Below are 24,306 nucleotides of genomic sequence, written 5' to 3'. Positions count from 1 at the left end.
ACATATTTGATAATGTGGGATGAGTGCAATGCCGGATGACTGAAAGATATATCAGTGCGCTAAACTAACGTTATGTTTACAGCGTATGTGGTTACTATTACAGAGTGAATGGAGGTATGCGAGCGAAATTATTGTGACACTATCGATTACGATTTAGAACTTGTACTGTATAATTTTCTAGCGATTAGGGAAGAGCACTGAATCTTTTTATACTGGTATTTCTAACAGTTCCTTGTTAAATCTCGTTCATATAATTTAGTTGTTACTTTCTTTTATACTTGTTTAAAATGATAAATGTACTTATATCTGAATTCGCCATAGTAATATGAGATTACATTAATGGATCATCGTTTAAGGATACGAGAAAATATCGACTGTTATTCACTACTGTGTTATGCTTCAAATACTTTCTTAAATTCATGGCAGAATGTCTTCCGTATTTTTTTATTAAACAAAAAAAAGTAGATATTTTTATGATATTCCTAAGGTCTTTTATAGCTGTAAACCTTCATAGATTCGAACCCCCTTTACCTGTACCTTCTACGTACTAGAAGTGTACCGAAAATTTAGAGTGCAATATACTTCTTGAGTAAGACTTTGAAGAAAACAGTTTCCTATAACTAATGTAAAAATGTTGTTACCAGATTCTGGCGCCCTTCCCTTACACTACTGTAGGCCAGAGTTCACGCTCTGAAACGATAGTCAACAAAACGTAAAACACTGTTTCTGGAAAATGTTGACTGATACACTTACATTTGAAGTTGAGAAAAGGAAAATAATTCTGTAACTTTAAATGAGAAAATATTGAACTACATTTATAATATTTAAAATATATATGACTCTGAAATTTCAATTTAGGAGAACTTTAATATAAAAGGATATGCTTAACTTTATGTTACACAAAGAAATGGTGATGGTGCAACAAATTATCATTTACAGCTTAATTATATGTTTAATTATTCGTACATAACTATAGTATTTATTTTTGTACAGAACTCGATTTTTATTAAACCAATACATTACTTGAATAGATCTTTAATTAATAAATATATTAGCTGAATTTGTAGATAAATTATAAGTTGTTTAAAATGATATGGTTAAGTTTAATTAAATTCGAGTAAGTAAATCGTACACAAATATAGAGAAAATAAAGTCAATAACAATGTGTAAACACTATTTAATCTCACGAATCATCAGTTGGAACTGTTTATGGTGAATTTATGAGTATGATTTTAAAATTATGATTTACATTCATTGAATTCATCTTAAGAGTATTGTTTATATATGGAAGTAATATATCGTTAATTAAAGTAATTATGAACACTTTGTTAAAATTTTGTTACACGTGAATGTATGAACATGTCTACAAATATTATTTAGATAACAGAAAAAGGAGTATGTTTTTGTGGCTTATAATATAAACAAAATTCGACATGAACATACTTTTGAGGACAATAAAAAAAAAAGAAATAATGTACTTTGTTTTAGCATCCTTCTAATTTTTAGAAGGTTCATTTTTAAGCTTTAAAATTAGGATATTAAAGTTATGGGTTCAAATAAACAAAGATCTTCAAATTTTATGGTAAGATATTTACTGTATTTACTTATTGTTCTTTTACTTCACGTAACCTCCTAACTGCAGACCTAACTGAAGCAGCAGCTGTTGTTGAATAAACCCATGCACCTCCTGCAACTGTTCTTTTGCATCGTTTGCATGACCAAATTCCTACAACACTTCTCTTCATTGCATCCTGTCACATGATGCAAACAAATTTACACATGAATTTTTCATTAGAAGTTTCAAATATCATGTTAAAAGTGTAACACTCACCTTGCCACAGAATGTACAGGTATATTTACTGTGCTGGGTAATTTCCATCTTCTTAACCATCTTTCTGAGGGAGGCACCATATCTGGTACCATATTTCCCTGTGATTCCAACCTTCTTTGTACGTTTAGCCTAATAAATAGAAATAAGTGTTTTGTAAACCCTACAAAGTATAATATGCAGTGTTTGGTTGTAAATCATGGAAAGGTTATGTTGATTAAATTTTCAGTATGAACTTTTCATTCAAATCTTTCATAAAGATCAGGCATATTATATCATTGTACTCCTATTACTTAAAATACTTTTTTAATGTGACAAATAAGAAATACGATCTTTAATAAAAGTATAAACAATTTCATGTCACCATTCTAGGTTATTTTCAAACATTATTGATGATCTGCACAATATACATTTAAACACTTCGCTAATAGTCTTTCTTAACACAACATAACAAATTTAATCAATATTCTTATCAGATTTACAAAGTATTTTACAATAAAATTCTTACCATTTTGCGTAAATATAACGTACGTTCCGCAAGAACCGGAAAAAGGAATAGGATTTAAAGTCCAATTCTCACTGTGCGCATAAATCACCGGAAACGCGGCGCATACAATGGCGCGCATTCATGTAAGGCGCAAATTTGAATCATAAGTTTTAGAAAAGAAACTTTATGTAAATTTAACGCAGAAATCATGGTTAAACGAAATCGAGTCCTTTTACAATTACTTCTACTATCATTCAGGAAGAATGGAACATGACGATAAAGTCAACCAAGGGATACAATTTCATTAAAATCATTTAACACGAAAAGGCGCAAACACGATGAATATGTAATCTTATTTTACCAAAAAATTTGTTTGGACAGGTATGTAGGCTATGCAGTTGACCTCAATAATGCACCGTTAGGTTACGATAAAGTACTTATCAGTGTTAGAATTGTAATAAGGCGGTGGTTTGAAGGAAACCAGGATTCGTCATATAGACGCGCATGAGAACACTCGAAAACCGGCCTGAAATGACGTAGCCAGTGGATCCCAGACTAGCCAGACCTGTACGCGTTAAATCAGTGTTGCTTTATTGTTGGCGATCTCCAAAGTAATCGTCTATAGTGATTCACCGATCACTATCAATCCGCGGAACCACTAATCGTGGCATACACCTAACAGAAGTGCCAGAGTGTCAATTGGTACAAAGGTGTTGGCTAACGATGGTTGTTAAAATCTACATATCGGGTATCAGCGGGAACAAGGAAGTGAGTGCAAAACACTCGTACTGACCAAAGAATATAAAGATATTTTATACGAGAACAGAGAGCGAGAGAGAAAGAGAGGGAGTAAAAAGGGTGTGCGTGTATTTGTGTGACTTGCAGAGAATGCCAGATTTACCGGGCACCTGAATTCTAACGATATTTCATTGTATCGAATTACATCTGAAATCTTACGACCCAAGCGTTGATTGAAAACCAACGCTGTCAGACGATCTACGTTTAACTAAACGCGACATACGGAACGATTTACCGTTCAAACGATTCGTTTCTCTTCCAAAATGCAACTTTCCTTTCATTGGATACACTTTAGAAAGTGTACGCTAGATTCGGTGAACAATAGGGTGGTTTCAAGTATAATGAAAGTAATTGAAACATTTAACAAAGGGTATAGCATAGAACTGGGAACGTATTCGTGGATAATAGAACCGGGAGTTTTGGGTAATCGAACGTTTTGATTAATGTTTATATTCATTGTGATAGAATTTCGTTATTTTAAGTACCGTTGATTTTTCTACTTTTACTTTGATCTTATTTCGTGTCAGTTCGCACATATTTTTTAATACCGTTTTTAATACCGTTAGGTTTTAACGCGTACAATGGTTGACGCGGTTACACCGACACCCGTTTCTTCAAATCGATAATTGTTTTGTATCGCACCACAGTGCAAAACAATTAACGTTTCATTATCAAATCTTCAACCGCATTGTTACATTTTTTCCACAGCATACTTATACAATGAAATGACATACTTAAAAACAGACTTTCTATTCTTTATAATGACTTATATGTTTTTTTTTTCTTTCAGGTAAAAAAGAGGCAACAACGTGTTTTAATGATATTAGACAGTAAAAATGTGGAATACGAAACTATTGACATAACTGAACCAGGAAAAGAGATGGAGAAAGAATTTATGCAATCTAATAGTATTGCAAGAGAAAGTAAATATCCATTACCTCCACAAATATTTAATGAAGATGAATATTGTGGGGTAATTATTTTTATATCAGACAATAAAACATGATAAATTTCTAAGTGTAAACTCTGTAAATTATACATTTGATTTATAGGATTATGAAGATTTTGATTTGGCAAATGAAATAGATGAATTGGAACAATTTTTGAAAGTGGCACCTCCTGCTAGTGCAACAGAAACTGCTCTTGATTCAAATCAGAGTAAGGACATTCAAGAAAATGGAAATACTACAAGTCGAGAGGTATAAATTCTTATTAGTTTACTATAGCTCAGTCATATCTAACTAAATGTTAAGTACAATTACATTATTCAAGACACGAATAACATTTTATCTGTAATTGTTTGGTTACTTTAATTCACTTATTTTTGTCCTTGAAACTAAATTTATACTTTGTCCATACTTACTACTATGCATTTATTTTAGCCTTCCATAGATAAAGATGTGGCAACAGTACAGGCAGAAAGGTAAGCACTATACACGTATTAATTGCATTACTTTGTAATTGGTTATTCAAATTAGGTGATTGCTATAACTCTAAATATATGTAAATAGAAACCTCAAACTTTTTTTTATATGTATATATGATTACTGCTTTAAAAATAATCTTTTGTCATCCTAGTACAGAGGAGAGGACAACTTTGCCAGATGAAAATATAGAGCCAGATGAATCTAGACCTACAGATCATGATGGTGGAACAAAAACAGAGGAGGATGCAGAGGATATGAAAGAGAGTGTTGAAAAAAATGAAGAAAAATCTGGGGATCAAGAGAAGGAAGAGTAGGTGTTAAATAAGCCCATATGATAGTGGGACATTCATATTTTTTTGACATACTTGGTTTTTTTACCAGTAAGGGTATTTTATAAAAGTTATATTTATCACACTTCTAAGGCTGAGTGAAGGTACTGCCAAGATAAATTCCTGCTTAGCAGAAAACATATTAAACAAACAGTATATTCGAAGTATAAGTGATACTTTTATAGAAATATTTTATATTGCGATCAAGCATGTTTTCATCATCAGATTTTCAATAGATCTGATTAGAAAATATGAATTAATTTCATCATTTTTCATATCAGTAGTTAATATAACTTTTTTTTTAATTCTTTATGCCAATATTTTTGATTGTTTATGCCGTATTTTATCTTTTATTTTTAATCACGATTTTAATAATGCTGTAAGAATAATAAATTTTCAGTATTGAGGATATTTTTCTGTTACTCACTAAAAGGATAATGAAATTATTTGTTTTCATTTCAGATATCTTATTAGGTATTAATTTCATAATTGTTTTTAAGTGTTTACTGAATGCCTCTGTAGATTCACCAATGGTCTAACAATAAGTTATAAACTATACTTCTCAGTCGTAGTGAGAAGTAACTTCCATAAATGCTCCAGATTTTATCATTTTCATTATCTGATTTTATGTGAAATTTTAACAAAATGTAGATTTTTATTACGTAATACTAGTAAGTTCGGACAGTACAACACTCAGTTTTGCATAAGATTACAAAAGACGACACAAAATTAGTTACGATAAATTTTACAAATACCGTGCGCACTAATACTTCATTATTATCAAGGTCATTCTGAAGTAATTCTTGATAGTATTTCCATGAAAGTTAGAATTAATTTAGGAAATTTTTTAGTTTCCCATAATCTATCTGATAAAATTTAAGTTGTTATATTTGTAATAATCTTATTATTGCTAATCTAATTCGTACAGATACTTCAAAAGAACTGAAAATAAAACAGGTATAGAGCAATTTTTTTAGTGATAGAAATCATGAAAATCTTGAACCCATTTAATCAAAGGCCTACTTACGATTATTTCTACGAAAATTAATATCGATAAAATATATTTAGCCATACTATAGTATTCATTTACACGGCTTGTAATAAATTTATACTCTACTTACTTGCTGATCAGATAATAGGCAGGTATGCATTACGAATAAATCAAAAGCTTTATGCGAGTTATGAACCATTTGTTATAAGGCAAAAAAGCATAAAAATAAAGTTTATGCGCGAGATAATAAGCCTGACTAATTTTAATATAACATACTGCGGCTTTTAAATATCAGATATTCGCTGTTATAATTAAGCTAGCAGCAAAAAAACAAACAGCAAAAAGCTTTACTACTTTCAAATTGAGATGTCCACCTCGTTATTATTACAGAATTATATATTCATAAGCAATAGGTGTTGGACATGAGACTTAGAATTAATAAATTTTAACATTACATATTGGAAATACATAATTTATATTTATGAGAACAATTATTCGCTATACACGATGTATATGAGTCATATCGATCATTGTTATACATATATATGAATCTACTAATAAATATCATTACAGAAATTCAATATTCTGTCTAAATAATCCTGCATACGTATTTTATACAATTTGGTAAGTAATGTGTCACTAATCAACTATATTATTACGTATTTTTATAAGATAGGTTTATATTTTCTCCATTTAACTATGAATTAATAAATATACTTTCTAACTTTCTATACTAATTAACGTTATATCATATATGTTAGGAATTATATTATCGGTACTGTTTTTTTATAAAAAATTTATTTTTTATATTAACAATAATAAGATGACTAGCGTTGTTAATGAATGTAAAAATAAAATATCTGCGCTTGTAAATAGCTTTTGAATACCATATTAAGAATTACACATCTGAACGTTTGTTTAGAATATAGATTTCATTTAAATTTAAAGCACAAATTAACTAGGTACAAATTAAAGAAACGCTTCAAACGTATATTGCACTTGAAAGTATATTCCCTAATTTGTTTCTATTCACATATTATCAATAGCCATTTGTTGGCAAGTATAACTAAAATCTATCATCTATGTGATATGTGTAAAATACAAATTCTTCAAATATCTTTTCCTTGTACGTTTGTAGTCTCTCTTACGACGAAACGAGAACACCCTGAAAACAACAATTGTCAACGCGAATTTCATGATATTTATGTAACTACTACGTATAAAATAATTATCTACAACAGAGCATATAATTTTTAAATAATTTGTATAAATATATAAACTATAAAATAGAATTTAAGATTCTATCGTAACGAACTAGATAAATTAATTAATAATTTTGCTATTTTATGAATTTTTTTAAATCAAGAAAAAAATATTTAGATCACAAAATAAATTTTTGTATTTAAACTAAAACATTGGCCAATTACTTTTCAGCAGGTTTAATAAAATTCAATTCATATTTAAACCATAGTACAGAAATAAGTTTTTCTGTACTTTTAAACGAATAAAAAAAAAAAGAAATTAATGTGTGTATTTTTTTTACGACCTTAATTATTTATTTTGGATCATTTATGTTAGGATTAATGTTTGCTGTGCACTTTTATTCATACATCTCAATGTATACATGTTACACAATATTTTTACTAATATACATTCATTATGAATGTAGAAATTATATTAATTAATGTTGATAATTACTCTGAAGTAACTTATATAAGTACAAGTATTGCTTGTAATAACAGACATTTGGGTATACTAAAAATGATATAACATAATGCATAGAATTCACACAGTTTCTAAGCATGATTCATAAAATCATAATTCTAGATACTGTAATGCAGCTTTTCTATAAGCACATTGGAAGTTAAATTACTCTGCACGAGTATTATGCAAGTAATAAAACTGAAACTTGACCTGTTCTAAGATAAAAAAAGAAAAGAACAAGAACAGTACAATTAAAAAAAAAAAAAAGAAAAATAAATAAAGATAATATTATTTTTAATATAACTGTACAAAATGTACTACTGTAAAAGCTGCATAAACAATCCTAGACATCATTCAACAGTCATACAAAAAACCTGATTAATACAAGTAGTAATGTTTCATCAATTTGTGTATTGACACCTATAGTAATCGGTAAGTTATTATATTCTTTAGTAACATTTAGTAATGTTACTAAATATTATGCAATAATAGACTATTAAACTACTAACTGTTGTTCAGTAACATATAAAGACCATGAAAGGCATCTCTCACTTTATCACAAATTGCTCTTATTCTTGTATATATTACTATCCATTAAAAACGAAATGATCATTAGTATTCATACTGATGACACTGTCATACATCATTTCAATGAATACACTTAAAATAAAAAATCTAAGGAAAGAATTGATATTCAATTGAATGTTATGCTAAAGTTTGTACTTTACTATTATGCATTGAAAGAAACAAAATCTGAATCATGAATACATTCAGCACTACTTGAATAAAAGCTAGAAAAGTCTTAAAATGCAGCAATCAGTGATGTGAAACATATTAATACAAGAAACAGAGTTCACTGGTACAGCTAACTAGTGAATATTCTCATTTTGTTCATCACATTTTAATGATTTTCTTTTGCAATAAAAATATATATATATCTGTTTTAATATATAATACTATTTACATACAAATTGAACAATAACATACTGCTCGAATTTTATAAAACTGGCATTTCAACATTGAATTGTTTTCAACATGAGAAAACGATCTTTTAATAAATAGTAATAAATATCGATACTCGTCAAATCAAGATTAGGACATATTCTGAAAATCGAAATATTTAGAAAAAATTGAGATTTATAATATGTAAAATAATTTTTTTGTTTTGATTATAATTAAATGTACAACTATCTGAATGAAAAATTTATTTTAAAACATTACTTGCACCTGTAAAAGGAGTGCTATTATTATGCACGTAGCATTTTAAAATATTGCATAAAAGTTGTGCTTTACCTCAGATAATGAAATGTTCTACAATACTTTTTCTTTTCACAAGTGTACTAAGAACTTTAAAATTACACATATGTAGCACCAAAGGAAAAAAAAATATTAATCATGAACTTGTGTGATGTTTGAAATAATTGTACTTGTTACTTTATAAAGTCATGAACTCGCACGTTCACGAGTAAGTATCTTGACACTATATTACGTATATATTACAATTAAAATCCAATAATGAAACAAAAAAAAGGTAGAATTTGCTTACGACTGTGAAAATCATAGTAAGCACTTTTCACTGGAACTATAAATATTAATAACATCTTTGCACCACGATCTATTGTTATACCCTTCGCGCGACTACATGTTCTTTTTATAGAAATACTTATTTCTTTTCATTTAATAGAAAGTAAAGATAAAAAAAATTTCAATTGATATATTATGCAAAAAAAGATCAATCAATCTGTACCAGATTGATTTATCTTAGTAATAGCAAACCATGTTACTTACAGTCTTACATTAAACAGAAGTCAGTCTACAGAAGGTTTACGTGATGTCTTCAATATCTAAATATATTTGGATTCTCACCCTCTATTGCACACGTAAAAGTAAAATACGTATATATTTATTAGCCGCAAATGCATAATTAAAAGTCGAATGTAGGGTAGATCGTAAATAAATACAAAATTATGCATTGTATATAAAATTGAATAACATATTAGTAAGAAATTATTTCTACTAAATATTTTTTAACTATTAACATACGAATAAATAAAATATTATGCATGATTATGCTTGCTGACTATTTGCAGTTTATTAAACTGCACACAGAATTTATTTACGTAAAATTATATACGTTTTTACTTTTTATGCAATGAATTAATAATTTAAAAACATTCACAATAATAATTTGATAAACAAAATGTTAGTATATGCATTTTTCTAATATCTTAATCCATTTTCATTATTTTATACCACATCTCACCTTCTGTGATTGATTTTCTATTAGTTTATGTTTCTATTGTAAGTACTAACTTATTAAATTGTATGCTAATAAAGTTCAATTAATCCGTACCAAAGTATTTCTGTCCAAAATGATTTGGGGCAACACTATGAATTTCTGATGTCAAAATCTTCATCTATAAAAAGGAAATTTCAGACAAAAAATTGAGTTATGATATAATCTGCAAACTATTTGCATCTGTGTGTACTAACTACATTTGCTCTGAGAATGTATTATACCTTTTAGTGATAAAGAAGTAAACTTATTTAAAAACATTACCTGAGGAAAGGCAGTGACTAGAGATTTGGCTGCAATTGGTGTGCAAAACAGATTTGATAGAATAATGTTTTCTTCGAGTACATTATGTTCCTTTAACACTGCCATTGCTTTGATCACAGTATTTCCAGTACCTTCAATCAGTTCATACATTAATTATTATGCTTCAAACATTAAAAAAAAAAAAAAAAAAAAAAAATGGGAGCATTTCTAATTATGACTTAAAACCATGTCCTTACTCATTATTGGATACATTAACAAAACTTTTCTTTCAGATATATCATCTGGAAATTTTGCATAAACTACTTTGGCCTCGTGCGTATCTGCATCACTTTCAACTAATATTTTTCCAATCCTAATACTGCGACAACAATCTCTTAAACCCTATATATAAAGTAATAAATATAATCAAAAAATCTCAATTGCTAATGACTATACAAATTAATATTATACTTGTTCCATTGCTTCTCCACTTCTTACTATGGATACCCCACAATTTCCTTTTTGGTACTTCAAACCATTGTATTTGGCTCCTGTTGGTGTAGTTACCACACATTTGGAAAAGGGTAACTGATTTAAACTTTCTTCTATAACTAGCCTGATCTGAAAGTTTAAAGCTCTATATATATATATATATACCTTCTTCCTTAAATATATATATGGCTAATCTTATTTTTTGTTAACAGGAGTATAAAAAAAAATAAAAAGTATTTGTTATTATTAAAACCATGATCATTCTTGAGCAAAAACCGTATATGACAGTATAACTAAATGAGAGGAGTAACTCACCAACCGGTCGGCGTAAAACTTGAAATCGCTCCTCGTGGTGTTTCTGTAAACGAAGATGCATCATACTCATTAATATATTTAATTGGAAACAGACGATACGATGTACCGGCATTGTGCCGGTATATTAACTCTAGAAAAAAATCCTATATGCAAACCGAATGATTTCCTTTAGTTAATTTACTTACTTATCCCGTAGTATAGTCTGCAATTCTTTCACTTGGTTATTACATGGAAGTGTTTTTAAATTTGGACCATAAATATCACCGATATCAGTGCTTTCACTCAATTTCTTTGGAACTGTTGTTATTTCCGTACTACCCATGCCTAATTTTTTACACATATACTATTTATCACGTTGATTGAGCGAAGGACACAGTTCATATGCGGTGATATCCCACAGAGCAATCAGCAAATTCCGCTGCCATTAACAAGGCAACTAATAGAGATATGATTTTGCAAAGGAACTAATGATGCTAGTGAAAAGAATTAATTATATTAAAAAATCAAACCCGATTTTCTTAGTTTACAACAGTAGTAAGTATAAAAATCAGTTGATGCTTGTACAATTTTTATTCTTATTAAAATTAACTGTTGTGTTAGTTACCTTTTCAAAATTTTGTGCAATATAATTTTAATCGTGTAATACGATTTTTATGGATTATTTGATATACATATATGTATATACAGTAAAAAAGAATATATGCCAAAAGCGGATCATGATTGGATGTATAACGCATCAGTATTTCTAGTCTTAAAAATGATTTTGGTGAAAACTGATTCCATTGCGTTTCTAGACAGAACGTCGAATTGATCAATATTTAAGCAAGATTTTGTGTTGAAAGCAGGGAACATTAACAGTGTAAAGGTACATACAATAAAAATGTCTCATCCTTACGGATCAGTTTCAGCACAAGGAAATTATGCACGTCGCAGCAAACATGGTAAACAAAATTATTACAAAAATTAATCAGTATAACCACATTTATGTAATTGTATGTTTAAATTGCAGTCTGTATAAACTACAATCTTATCTCTTTTACAGTTTGATAACATGTGCCATTAGGCAATGTAACATGTAATAATAATTGTTTGTAAACGTTATAAGAATATTATACTTCAGTTAGGTTAGAATTGCTAGTTTGACATTAGAATTGTATTCTTCTAATATTGCGTGTTATGATTTTTGTGCAGGGAGCAAAGTTGATAGTTCTCAATCTGAAAGTTCACGCACTGAACATCATGGTGCTTCAAGAAGCACAGGGCAAAGACATCCTCCATGGTTAAAGGGAAAAGATATAGGATTATATTACAGAGACAAAGCCATTAACAAAGCTAAACAAAAGCAACAATCCATCTGCAACATTAAGCTTCCATCGCATGTTCAAGATAAAATTGAAAATTTGTTAGAAAGATCTAAAGGGTATTATGATAAACTACATAACAATGAAGCTTGTACAGAAGATACCAATACTGCATTGGAGAATAAATATGTTCATATTCATGATTCCCAGTTTAAGAGAAAGTTTTTAAATATAGTGTCTGGTAATATACAAGAGAATCTTGCCAAAGCTTTACTTGTTAAATCAAAGTTAGACAAGGATAATGATATAGATGAGAAATTAATAAATGAATATAAGGCAAAACAGTCTTTGCAAGAATATGAGAATATGATGAAATTTCGAACGAAACTGCCATCATATCAAAAAAGATCAGAAATATTAGAATTACTTAGAGAAAATCAAGTTGTTGTAATAAGTGGAGAGACTGGTGAGTTTATTATTAAAGATGTGATGTTAACTCTACTAAGAAATTCTAGCTATTATATAGATGTATTTTAGGTTGTGGTAAAACAACACAAATTGCCCAGTTTATATTGGATGACCAAATAGAACAAGGCAATGGTAGTGTTACCAAAATCATTTGCACTCAACCTAGAAGAATATCAGCTATATCTGTTGCTGAAAGAGTTGCTGCTGAAAGAGCAGAAAAACTTGGTAGATCTGTAGGTTTCCACATAAGGCTTGAAAAGTATGTTATTATTTTAATATTTTTTAACTTATTTTATCATTGTTTTATTATATCTTCACTTCTTATAGAGTATTACCCAGAGATAGAGGAAGTATATTATTTTGTACTACTGGGTTATTATTACAATTCATGCAAGGTGATCCAGCTTTAAAAGAATTCTCTCATATTATTCTGGATGAAATTCACGAACGTTCTACAGATAGTGATTTCATTATTGCTCTATTAAAATTAATTATTCCAAAGGTATAATTAGTGTCATTCAATTCAAATTTCAATAAAGTAAAACTGATGTTCCCCCTTTAACATATATACTAATTTTAGAGGCCGGATTTGAAAGTTATTTTAATGAGCGCGACGCTTAACTCGGACACATTTTCAAAATATTATAATGGCTGTCCAATAATTCACATTCCCGGTTTTACTTACCCAGTGGAAGAATTTTATTTAGAGGATGTTTTATCACTCACAAGGTAATATTTTTTGCTATGCTTACTTTAAACAAGAATCCGGACAAAAATTAGAGTATATATCAATTTATAGATTTAAGTTTCCTGAAGCACAGCTTCCCCCTCAAGATCATAGGAAACACAGTAAAAAATATAAAAAAATGCAGGAGACCACAGATGAGTTTTTCAGAATCATAGATCCACACATCCGCAGACTTATAGCACAAGCAAGTATCGTTCTTATGCGATGGATTAGTTTATTATTTTCTCATTTTCTCGATTAATTATTTTTATTTTACTACAGAAAACATTTCCAAGACACGTGACTGATCAGTTAAGAAACCCAGAAAGTGAGAAATTATCTCTTGAACTTACAGAACAATTGATTAGGTATATCTGTAGTACAAAAGGTCCAGGAGCTATTTTAGTTTTTCTTCCTGGTATGATGGATATAATAAAATTACACAGGATGTTGTTAGATAGTGTACGATATCCTGATAGTAAGTGTATTTTATGGACATAATATATATTGTTTTTGATGATTGTAATAATTTAAACAATTGTTTGACGTATAGGTCAATATGTTATTTATCCTCTTCACTCTCTTATGCCAACAATTGATCAAAAACTCATATTCAAAGAACCACCCGAAGGGGTTCGAAAAATAATTATCGCTACTTCTATCGCTGAAAGTTCTATAACTATCGAAGATATAGTATATGTCATTGATTGTGGAAAAACGAAATTTGGAAAGTTTGATATAGAGAAGAATGTACAAACTTTAGAACCTGAGTGGATATCCTTGGCAAATGCGAAACAAAGAAGAGGTAGAGCAGGCAGGTAAAATAAGTGATACTCTATAGAAATGAACTTGTTGTTTAAAATATATCTGTCTGATTAATTGTATTTTATTTGTTTAGAGTAAGACCTGGTTTTTGTTATCATTTGTATTCGAAAGCTAGAGAAATGACGTTTGAACAGTATCCATTACCGGAAATGTTAAGAACACGATTAGAGGAAGTTATTTTACGTATAAAAATTTTACAATTAGGAAAGGCTAGATCTTTCCTAGACAGTGTTATGAACCCTCCAAACTGGGAAGCTATAGATTTATCTTTAAATTTACTCAGGACCCTGAATGCATTAGATAATGACGAAAATTTAACACCTTTAGGGTATCATTTGGCACAACTGCCAGTTGATCCACGAACAGGTAATATTTTTGTTTGTGAACATAAATTTTTATTATAATTTTCTAACGATCTCTGCATTTTTAGGAAAAATGATCATATGGGCAGCATTATTTTCATGTGTCGAACCAGTATTTGCAATCGCAGCGAGTCTAAGTTTCAAACACGCATTTTACTGTCCTCTAGGGAAAGAGGCAGAAGCAAAGCAAAAGAAACTTGAGCTTAATAAGGAGCAATATAGCGATCACATAGCATTAGCCGAAGCATTGACGAGATTCGAATCTTCGTATAGAAGGGGAAATGCTGGTTATTTTTGTAGAAATTATTTTCTTTCTTTTAGTACGCTGAAACTTCTTTCCGAAATGAAATCACAATTTGCTCAACATTTGTACGAAATGAAATTTTTGAACAGTCAAAACCCTAGTGATCCAAATGCCAATAGAAATTCTCATAACATAACTTTGGTAAAAGCAATAGTATGCGCCGCATTATACCCAAATGTTGCTGTAATCAGGTGCGTAAAATTTCTAACGTAACAATATAATATTGCAACACAAATTTTAATACATTTATCCCATTTATGTCTTTCAGGGATGTCACAAAAAATGGAACGCTTGCATGGACTCCGGAAGATGGTCGAGTTACTATACATCCTTCTAGTGTAAATGATAAAGTCAAGCAAGTTCCTAGTCAGTTTATTACATATTTTACGAAACAGCGATCAACTGCAGTATATTTACATGACACTACATGTGTTACCGTTCCGATTCTTATATTTGCTGCTCCGAATATCTGTATAAGTACGTAAATGAATGTTTCATATTTGTATTAATTAAAATACCTAATGTTTTCATTGATGTTTTGGACTTTTCAGAAGTAGAAAAAGGAAATTTCGTTATCACTTTGCCAAGTTTTCAAACTTTTCCTTGCGATCAACGAACTGCACAACTCATTCAGGTATGAAAATACATGAAAATTTACTTTTTAAAAATGATAATTTACTGACATTTTTTGTTTGAATTATTGCAGAAACTACAAGATCAGTTTAATAATATGTTAGAATATAAAATTACACATCCAGGAACAGTAACCTGGAATAATTACGAAGGCGACCTACTAAAGTAAGTGTTGTGCACTGTTTAAATGCATTTTTTTGTTATGTTTTATCTTTATATCGAAACACTAACTTAATTTATATGATCCTAGTGCGATTATAGATGTGGTCTGCCAAACAAATGAGAGTATGGGATTTTCCAAATCTAATGTTCAAGAACAGAGAAATAATACGTATGATGATGTTTGAATATTATTTAATAATTTATTTAACAAATAATGTAATTACTATAATTATTGCTTCAGAATGTATTGAAACAAATTCATAAATTGAACTTTCTGTTAATTTTCTAATGAAATTGATGTGAAAGACCATTAAATAACAATTCATTGACTATGGTTTTATTATAATACTAAATAGATGAAATTAAATAAAGAAATAGGATTATTACCAAGTGTGTAATATAAAAAAGAATAAAGTTTTATAGACAAAGTAACTAAAAATAGTATGATGATTAAATTTATATCAAATCCTGTTGCACAGTGAGATAAATTGGGCAAGGTATAACAATTTTATTTTTCTTTTAATACGGACAAATAATTGCAATAATTTATAAATTTTCAATTTTTTTTTTCTAATAGGTATAAGAATCATAATGTTACCTGACTGAATGTTATTTTATTCGGACACCGATTGCCCATTTAAATACCTGTATCCACCACTACCGATGGAACTATTATCAGTCGTTACTGTTCACTAATCTGTATCAAAGAAAAGCAGGAAGTTTCAGTAAGACAAAAGATTCGGAATTTCGAGAATAAGCCTCCCCACTGTTGTGGACGCGTATTCGCGCGTCGTCAGTAAAAATGAGCCTGGGGTCTGGCACGAGCTGATAGCCACCGCGAAGAGAAGTAAATAGGGAAAGAGAGGGGGGGGAGAGGGCAGAGAACGAGAACAAGCGAGTAAAAGAGAGGGTGGATATAGGAGGGACGTGATCCGACAAAACACGAGCGATGCTCGTAGCGTTCGATTCAGTCTGCATCCGACCGCCGCGAGTGTCGCGTCGTGAAGTTGTGCTTGAACTTCGGGGGGGAACACGAGACTCCGATACAAGAGAGTCAGTTGTGCGAGTGCGCGTGATACGACACCACGGTTCCTTATCCCGTATCTAGCGTACACCCTTGTTTTTTTTTCCGTATCTTTTCGTTTCTTCCTTTTCGACTCGTGCTCGCGAACGGGAGAGGGAGAGAGAAAAAAAAAATCAGTGAAAAATCGGAGCCGCGTACGATTGGTGTTAGAGAGAGAAAGAGAGAAAGAGAGAGAGAGAGCGGGTCACTGAACGACCGCACAAAGGTAAGGAAGAGGGAGAACGAAAAATAAAAGAGGGACAGAGAGGGATTTTCGTCGCGACGTATACATACATACGTATATACACGTGCGAACCCGAGGAGAGACGTGAATACGCGCGTGCGCACCCGCGTATATATCGCACACACGCGGACACGTACATTTCCACATATACATCTACACATACACGGACGAAAGAGAAAGACAACGACGACACGGCGCAGGAAAAGAGGGAAGAGAGCCAGTGACACCGGGAGGGTCGGGTGTTCCTCGTGCAAAACCGCCACCGGAATATATGTCGTGAATGTGTACGGCCAAAGATCCGCGGATAGAGACCGGCGATAGTGCGTGCAGGGCTTTAAGGAGCGAAAAAAAAAAAAGGCAAAGACGACTCCGGGTGAAAAGCAATGCGGGTTCATTGACTGCGTGCCGCGCAATGGCCGCATGTTCGTGGCCAATGCACAGTGCATGTGTGACAGGAGCTACGAGCAAGACGACGCCGAGGACGACGAGGCCGAAGATACCGGCTAATATCGAACTCGAGACCTACTAAAGTTTTATTCGGCTTTCTGGACGATCTGGAACGTGTACCTCGATCGGGAGGAGCACCGATAAGGACAAGGAACGCATTGGAATTTATCGTGCTTTTTAAGGTAAGTGTTTCTGATACTTCATATTTGATTCTATGAAATCGACACGGATGAAATACTCAACGATATCGGAGCATTGTTGATATTTTGTAAAAATGAAGTGAGGAATTTTCAAATGTTTTGACTTTTCGGTAAATAATGATTATTGTGACATCTATGTGCTACTTTAAGAATCTTCGTTCGCAAGATGTTGCGATGCATTATGGTAGCGGCATCGAATCGACCTAATTTTTCGTTTCCAGTCTCTGTTTAGTAATTTCGTGTCTCTTTTTACGACGCGTAAACACCCGTTATTAAAATTGACTTTCGACTAGAACAAGTGTGTCTCGAGTGTATCAAGGGCGCAGGGTCATTCACAGTGACCGGTGTTTTCTCGTTCACCGGTTGTTCCCGCAAGAATGTCTTGATCGCGATCAATTATTTTTCTTTTTTCGACCGTTTCTCTTGCGTTCCCGTGTTTTCGACTTTTCTAGATTTCCCTTCGATCATACATTTTTATTATTCCGCTCGTTAACGAAAGAAAGCGTAACCGAACGATACGTACGCGTTATATTTTCAATCTTTTATCCTTGATTGAGTCGACCGAGCGCGTTGCCGTAGGCGTTTTAAGAAATTGTAAACAAATGTTCTTCTTCGGTTATAACGAGGATTTTCAGTTAGGAAAAATGACATTTTACAGATATCTCTCTCGTTAAAAATTCATTCCTTTGTAACGAAGGACGAGCAAGCGAAGGACGCATACGTCATACTTGCAATGACCTTATCACCAATACGCTGACCTTACCTACCGTAGGTATTATAAACGTCACATTTTTGTAATAATACTTAATGGGATGGTTGTCGCAGTGTAGCCAATCTTGTTCCGAAAAGCACGTTCCCCGATACCCTGATGATTCTTCCATTAACCCAGGGGTGGACAATTGTTTTGGCTCGGGGGCCACTTTGTGGAAGCGGAGGTTAGCGGAGGGCCGTACCTTTTAAAATTGCATTCATTAGTTAACTTTGCATTTTAGAAAAGTATAAATTGTACCATAAAAATCAATAAATCATGAATTTATTTAAATACGAGACGAATCTTTGGTCGCGCATGGGAAGGAAATCTGGATTCAAGGCGGATTTTTCTGTCTTGAAGAGCCACAAAAAAACTCTTAGGGGGCCGATATTTGTCCACCCCTGCATTAACCCATAGCGTAGAAAATAATTTTAATCCTTCGGTCCGGAACAGGTTGTTATACCCGAAAGAACGACTCCATCTTTTTTTTCCTCTCCGCTTTGTTCATTAAGTTCATGAACCTTTCTAATTTCGTATCTAATCAACGGATGATAGACTTTGTCACGAGTCGACGGTGTCTTATCTTTCTTTATTTTCATAGTTTCTTTCTGAAAATTTGGAGGGTACATTTAAATAAGAGGATCAAGAGATAGGAAAGAAATCTCTGGAGAACGATTGCGTAAACGTAGAACAAGGAACGATTTCGCTTTCATCAACGAGTATTTTTAGGTTATTCAATTTTCAAAACTCGGATACGTCCGATTAGACGGCACCGGTTGTAGCGTACGAAAGGAACAACAAGTTCGCGGTTTGGAACAAATCCAACCGGTTGGCTTGTGTATTCTAATCGAGTAAATCAGGATAAGTACGTGTTTTAGCCTGGTCCGATCACCGGTTAATTTGCCGCCACTTTACACGATACAACAGGTGGAATATTTCATCGAATGATACAATAATATTTAAATACAATGGTTAGTTTGAAAGGTGCAGATATTAGATGGAAGCTCGTCGAATAGACGGCGGTGATCGAAATTCAAAGTCGTAATCTCGTTGGTAGTTATCGACCGTTGGTGTTCATTGATCTCGTTGTTTAACAGACCGAGATCATTGCACCCGTGACACGAAACGTACTACTCCCGATGAGATAATTGTTCTTAATCGTCGCACATTCTCATTGATAATAGTCGTAGCTAAACGTGTATGTATCTGGAAATTTCGTATTTTCGAAAAGTCGTTCCATTGATCGATTAGTTATTTCGAAATGATCGATAATGTTTTTATAACCTAAACTTGACATAACCTAAAATTATCGAGCGTGAATTATATCCATGGAATTCTTTTTAGTGATTTCAAGGTAACATTTACCGAACGAACGGTATCGCTTTCGTACAATACCGGTATCATAACCTTCCTCAACGTTTACGATTTCGAACAGCAGCGCCACTAATATTACCCGCCTGAAGGCTGTCGCTCGACGGAACTATCGAACGGAAGTTCGATACATATAGCGTCAGTAGGCGATCAGACGTATCGGCGGCCGTGAAATTAAAATCGTGTCGTTCGTAATCGTGTTTTAAGGTGGTTCGACTAATTAGGAACACTTGTCAAAATCATCCGGAGGATGTCCGCGTTATACGAGTCTTCGTATGTTAGCCACTCATCCGTGACTAATGCTTGGCAGGTGAAAATTGGCGCGATGTAAATATGGGACGCGTTCTCGTGTGGCGTCCGTCGCGTATATCCGCTCGATTTACTTCGTCAGTTTGAAACGCGACGTCTAACCTGACCATCTCCTTGCCACCGCGTCTACGCGTTCCCGATGCTAGAATTACGTTAAACCACTGACAAATCTCGTCGATAAATAACGACGATCCACGGTGAAACGATGGCGATTCGAATCATTCGAGGAATTCGGAAGTCGATCGTCGTTGACACGAATCAGTGTACGCTGGCAACAAAAATAGGTAACCCATATTTATATATACGTATAAATGCATACTGTTTCGCGAAATTGAGACGAATTTTTCAAATTCTTTTCTCGTCGGCCGTCAGTGGTAGCTTTAAAACGTTACTGCTACTTTTTTATTTACATTCCGGCCGTTTGTTTGGAATTTCTTCGTGCGACCGTAGAATGCGTTCTGACGTATACACTTAGAAAGATGGCGCTGTAGGCGTACTTGATATTTCGAAACTTTCAAACATATTTTCGAATATAAATACGATTAAAAATTTCTATTCAATTTCTTTTTCTTTCCATTATATTGAATTTCTAGTATCGTTCATCGGTGCGATCAGGCAATTTTAATCGACGAATACGAGAGGAAATGTAACGATGCCAAACATAATATCGCGAAATAAAGGTTCGCGTTCTGTTTTTGTTGGCCTGGTTGCCGGTAACGGATTACTCGACAGATTACCTTCGCTAGTAGTAATAGACGATTATGAATGAACGCGATGCTGCGGCTAGTCACGCTCACGAACGTATACGAAGCGTTCGTTGTGAACGGTAGCGCAGCGTTCTCTGGGAATATCAGATATGCTCGAGTAGAATGGACTCCGCTCGTAATTCTAAACTTACCGACCGTGGGTCGTATTAAAATGGTCTCGGTGCTACGTGCCGCGGCTCTTTACTTCATCGCGAATAGACAGCGCGTTTGAAAATAGAGGCACTTGACATTCTCTACGCGTTCCGTTTCTACTCCTTCGTTTCTCTCATTGTTCCGTTCCATCCAGCTGGAATATATCGGGAATAAAGAGGAACCTGGAAATTTTTTTCATTTGTCGCCTGGCACATTGCGGTATGCTTCTCTATAGGTACTAGAATTCGTCCGGAGAGTCGGCGACGCACGGTACTTAAGCGTACAACCTTATACAAGGGCACACCACAAAAGCGTAACTAATCAAAATCATTTTCTTTCGTTTTCAGACGACCGAAACAGTGCTGCTCGCAAAGGCACGACCTCAAGTCGTCACCCTACCAAAGAAGATCCAATCGAACGGTTAAACTCGATCAGCTGTTCGAGTTCGAACAATATTACTTGACGAACGTTTTTTAACCTTCCTCGAACTTAATGCTCGCGATCAAGTATCGTTATCGAGACACGTCATCGGTGTCTTGTCGCTGGATCGGTGAACGAAAATGTTGTCCGTTTGCTGACGAGAGAGAGGGCGGCGAAGAAGCCGGTGAATCGTTGCTCGCGATCGGTTCGGACATATTCGGGTGGCGGGACTTGGGTGAGAATCTTGTTCGTTTCTACGTGGTCGTGGTCGTGTTCGTGGTCGTCGCGCGTTGTACAGTCAGTGGTTCGGCAGTGAGAGAAAGATAAAAGGGAGAGGCGGGCAGCTATAACCGGCAACCACACGGTGGACATGATTATTTCAAAGGATCTGTTCCTCTTTGGCGACCAAGATTACCTGCGCCTTCCCAGTAACGAGAAGCGCCAGCAACGGGCAATGGGCCGACCGATCATCAATGCTCCCAGGTAAGTGCCTTCTACGATTACCATTTTACCATTTTACGACCAGCATTTCCTTCCTCTATCACCGGGTAACCGGTGTGAAAAATACACCGTGTATATTGTAACACTCTCGACATTGAAGAAACGTTTCTCAATGATTCCGTGCACCGATCCGTTGCACTTTATCAACTCGCGAACGTTGCACCGCGTCGCCTATCGCTTTCTGAGTGATTTTCGCGAGGAAACGCGTCCGCGATTTCTGGAATCGTAGAGAATTCTCGCGTGGAAACGATGCCGTCTGGCAAGAAACCGTTGAAAGTCCATTCGTCGCGGCGCATCGTATATCGCGTAGGCTAGAAAACAGCTATAAGAGTAGCAAGAAATCCGCTCGACTTTTCTTCCATCGCGACCGGTCCACGCCCGTGATAAAGAGAACGCGAATACGTAGAACACGTGCGGACAGCGAGGGAGAAACAGAGTCCCTTCACAGAGCTGAGAGTGGGTCACGCATGGGAAACTGGAACAGTTTCATCTCTGCCAAGCGGAAGACTCGATTTTTCTCCGGAGGAGAAACCACCGATTTTTCTTTCGATCGCACGAAAGGTTTCTAGGTTACACAGGCGTATCGTACGCTAACACGCCTCTGCTTCACGCTCGTGTAATACTTGCACGTAATGGGAATGGGAATGAATGCTTTTATCCACGCGGCTCGTTAGAAATCTGCTCGCGGACGATTCTGCGGTTTTCAACGCGTCGCGCCGTTCATTTTCTCCTCCGATATCTAACCGTCTGTCCCATGGTATCAACCGTCCGATCGATGGAAAACAGGATGGTCTCGATGCCTTTTTTTCCATCAACGTAATTCGATTAAAATTTCGATTAAAGTTATCGAGCCGAAGATAGATATCCCGGCTGCTTACGCAACACGCGGCTCTTTTCGCGCGAAAAAAGAAGAAGAAACAAAAAGCCCGGGAAAAAGCGCGTACTATTTAAAGAAGCGCGACGATCGAACGCGTGTTATCTCGCGAGCGAGCGAGCGTAGCGTAGCAAACGTGGATTCAAGTTCAATTTGGTGTCGGTGCAATGCACTTTGGCCGTGTTCTTTCGAGACTGGATGGAATGATTCATTCGACGGAATTAGTCAGACTGTCGGCGAGATCGATCGGCGTGGAAACGTTGATTTCACGATAGTTTCCATGCGAATCGATCCGATTTCATTTCGTTCTATGTAAAAGGGTATCAAGAATCGCGAACACGTTTCGATCGTTTCCGATTTTGATTATTCGAAGGAAAAGGGAATTTTTCTTTATTGGGGGAAAAAGAGTTAAGACGCGGGTCAGGTGAGACCAGAGTATTTTGCTTAGGCGCAAAAGTGGAACGAAAAAAGGAAGAAAAAAAAAAAAAAGAAGGAAAAAAGAACATCGAGGCCCGGTATTCCAACACGACTGACGGTGAGATGAAATCGAGGACGGTGCACGCAGGCAACCGTGCCATTAAGTAGATTGAATATTACCCTATATTCGGTAGACGCAATCAATAGCCTAGAAAAATGCGCTATTCTCCTTCGTAGCTAGCACGCGGCCTTGAATGGCCTATCAGCTTCGCGTCTAATTTACCAGGGAATTGTCTTGCCTCCACTTGCTCCAAGTTTCTCCTCGTGCTTTCGATCTTTCGTCTTTTTATCAAAAAAAAACAATTCACTAAAATTCTATTTCGGTGATCGGTGCTTGAAGTGCGACACGCAATCAAATAATTAAAACCAGAAAAGTTAAATTCGAAGATTCGCAGGTATAAGAATGTAGAAAAATGATGAATTTATTTTGAACGTTGTATCTTTTCGTTGAAAGAGTATCTGCTTGTAACATGTATGACCGTGACTATGCATCACGTAACAAAGCAGAAATTTGTATCAATCTTTTAACACTTGATCAATCGATTAAGTTTACGAGCTCAGTTGAAACTAGCCAATTTTATATCGATACAAATGCAATCGACTGACGTTGTTCTACGCATCACCGATTTCATCTGTATCGTTCATCCGCGAATAATACACCGACGAGCATTCAGTTTCGAAAATCAAGAAAATCAAGGGTTAAGAAAGAAACGAACTTTTCGATTAATTAAGAAGATGCTCGGTGGCTAATTTTATTCGGAGCACCGAGCCCGATGATCTGAAACGAATTAATATAGAAAATATATTTTAAGAGTCACATATTTCCCAAGCGATTAAAACATTTCAACGATAACGAGCATAAGTTGACCCAGTTTCTTTTGGTTAATTAGCGTACGGTTATCTAATGTACGAAACTTGTCGAGATAAAGAAACATCGAAAGTAGGAAGCAAGCTTCTAATCACACTACACAGAGGATTCAGCTTATCTATATATATCATTTTATTCCATTTATCGTGGGACTTTATTGAAACCGAACGGTACACGAATCAGATATCGA

General features: G+C 34.0%; 4 protein-coding genes across 7 annotated transcripts in view; 2 read left to right on the top strand and 2 right to left on the bottom strand.

Annotated features, from left to right (window-relative positions):
- Nucleotides 1-1,455: 1,455 nt before the first annotated feature.
- Nucleotides 1,456-2,495, bottom strand: RpL37A (ribosomal protein L37A). The gene is made up of 3 exons (XM_034332408.2): nt 2,337-2,495; nt 1,832-1,960; nt 1,456-1,751 (listed from the first exon to the last, which is right to left on the bottom strand). The coding sequence occupies exons 1-3, from the start codon at nt 2,337-2,339 to the stop codon at nt 1,605-1,607; spliced, it is 279 nt and encodes a 92-aa protein (XP_034188299.1). The 5' UTR covers nt 2,340-2,495; the 3' UTR covers nt 1,456-1,604.
- Nucleotides 2,496-2,810: 315 nt separating this feature from the next.
- Nucleotides 2,811-6,453, top strand: LOC117608007 (SH3 domain-binding glutamic acid-rich protein homolog). 2 transcript variants are annotated; one of them, XM_034332406.2, is made up of 5 exons: nt 2,811-3,083; nt 3,904-4,086; nt 4,166-4,312; nt 4,496-4,536; nt 4,692-6,449. In XM_034332406.2, the coding sequence occupies exons 1-5, from the start codon at nt 3,039-3,041 to the stop codon at nt 4,852-4,854; spliced, it is 579 nt and encodes a 192-aa protein (XP_034188297.1). In that variant the 5' UTR covers nt 2,811-3,038; the 3' UTR covers nt 4,855-6,449. The 2 variants fall into 2 exon arrangements, with proteins under 2 accessions (XP_034188297.1, XP_034188298.1); XM_034332407.2 differs by lacking the exon at nt 2,811-3,083 and adding an exon at nt 3,224-3,536 and having other exon boundaries at nt 4,692-6,453.
- A 211-nt stretch (nt 6,454-6,664) lies between these two features.
- On the bottom strand, nt 6,665-11,250 carry kri (uracil phosphoribosyltransferase krishah). 2 transcript variants are annotated; one of them, XM_034332404.2, is made up of 7 exons: nt 11,096-11,250; nt 10,911-10,953; nt 10,575-10,724; nt 10,361-10,505; nt 10,125-10,255; nt 9,918-9,981; nt 6,666-7,025 (listed from the first exon to the last, which is right to left on the bottom strand). In XM_034332404.2, the coding sequence occupies exons 1-7, from the start codon at nt 11,248-11,250 to the stop codon at nt 6,970-6,972; spliced, it is 744 nt and encodes a 247-aa protein (XP_034188295.1). In that variant the 3' UTR covers nt 6,666-6,969. The 2 variants fall into 2 exon arrangements, with proteins under 2 accessions (XP_034188296.1, XP_034188295.1); XM_034332405.2 differs by lacking the exon at nt 9,918-9,981 and having other exon boundaries at nt 6,665-7,025.
- Nucleotides 11,251-11,301: 51 nt separating this feature from the next.
- The window catches only part of LOC117608003 (ATP-dependent DNA/RNA helicase DHX36), a 69,558-nt gene continuing 56,553 nt past the window's right edge, over nt 11,302-24,306 (top strand). The window contains exons 1-17 of one of the 2 annotated variants that reach the window (XM_034332396.2): nt 11,302-11,444; nt 11,705-11,851; nt 12,102-12,677; nt 12,749-12,938; nt 13,007-13,181; nt 13,260-13,408; nt 13,479-13,611; nt 13,689-13,884; nt 13,960-14,224; nt 14,305-14,597; nt 14,662-15,088; nt 15,166-15,374; nt 15,449-15,531; nt 15,604-15,695; nt 15,781-16,189; nt 16,270-17,628; nt 21,324-21,879. In XM_034332396.2, coding sequence (XP_034188287.1) covers nt 11,791-11,851; nt 12,102-12,677; nt 12,749-12,938; nt 13,007-13,181; nt 13,260-13,408; nt 13,479-13,611; nt 13,689-13,884; nt 13,960-14,224; nt 14,305-14,597; nt 14,662-15,088; nt 15,166-15,374; nt 15,449-15,531; nt 15,604-15,695; nt 15,781-15,877 — 2,946 coding nt within the window. In that variant the 5' untranslated portion in view covers nt 11,302-11,444; nt 11,705-11,790 and the 3' untranslated portion in view covers nt 15,878-16,189; nt 16,270-17,628; nt 21,324-21,879. Of the gene's footprint in view, nt 11,445-11,611; nt 11,852-12,101; nt 12,678-12,748; nt 12,939-13,006; nt 13,182-13,259; nt 13,409-13,478; nt 13,612-13,688; nt 13,885-13,959; nt 14,225-14,304; nt 14,598-14,661; nt 15,089-15,165; nt 15,375-15,448; nt 15,532-15,603; nt 15,696-15,780; nt 16,190-16,269; nt 17,629-21,323; nt 21,880-24,306 lie in introns of those variants that run through there. The other variant, XM_076693176.1, reaches the window with a different exon arrangement.

The sequence above is a fragment of the Osmia lignaria genome, chromosome 3 (genome assembly GCF_051020975.1).
Source record: "Osmia lignaria lignaria isolate PbOS001 chromosome 3, iyOsmLign1, whole genome shotgun sequence".
NCBI lineage: Eukaryota > Metazoa > Arthropoda > Insecta > Hymenoptera > Megachilidae > Osmia > Osmia lignaria.
This window is presented reverse-complemented; position numbering and strand designations above follow the sequence as displayed.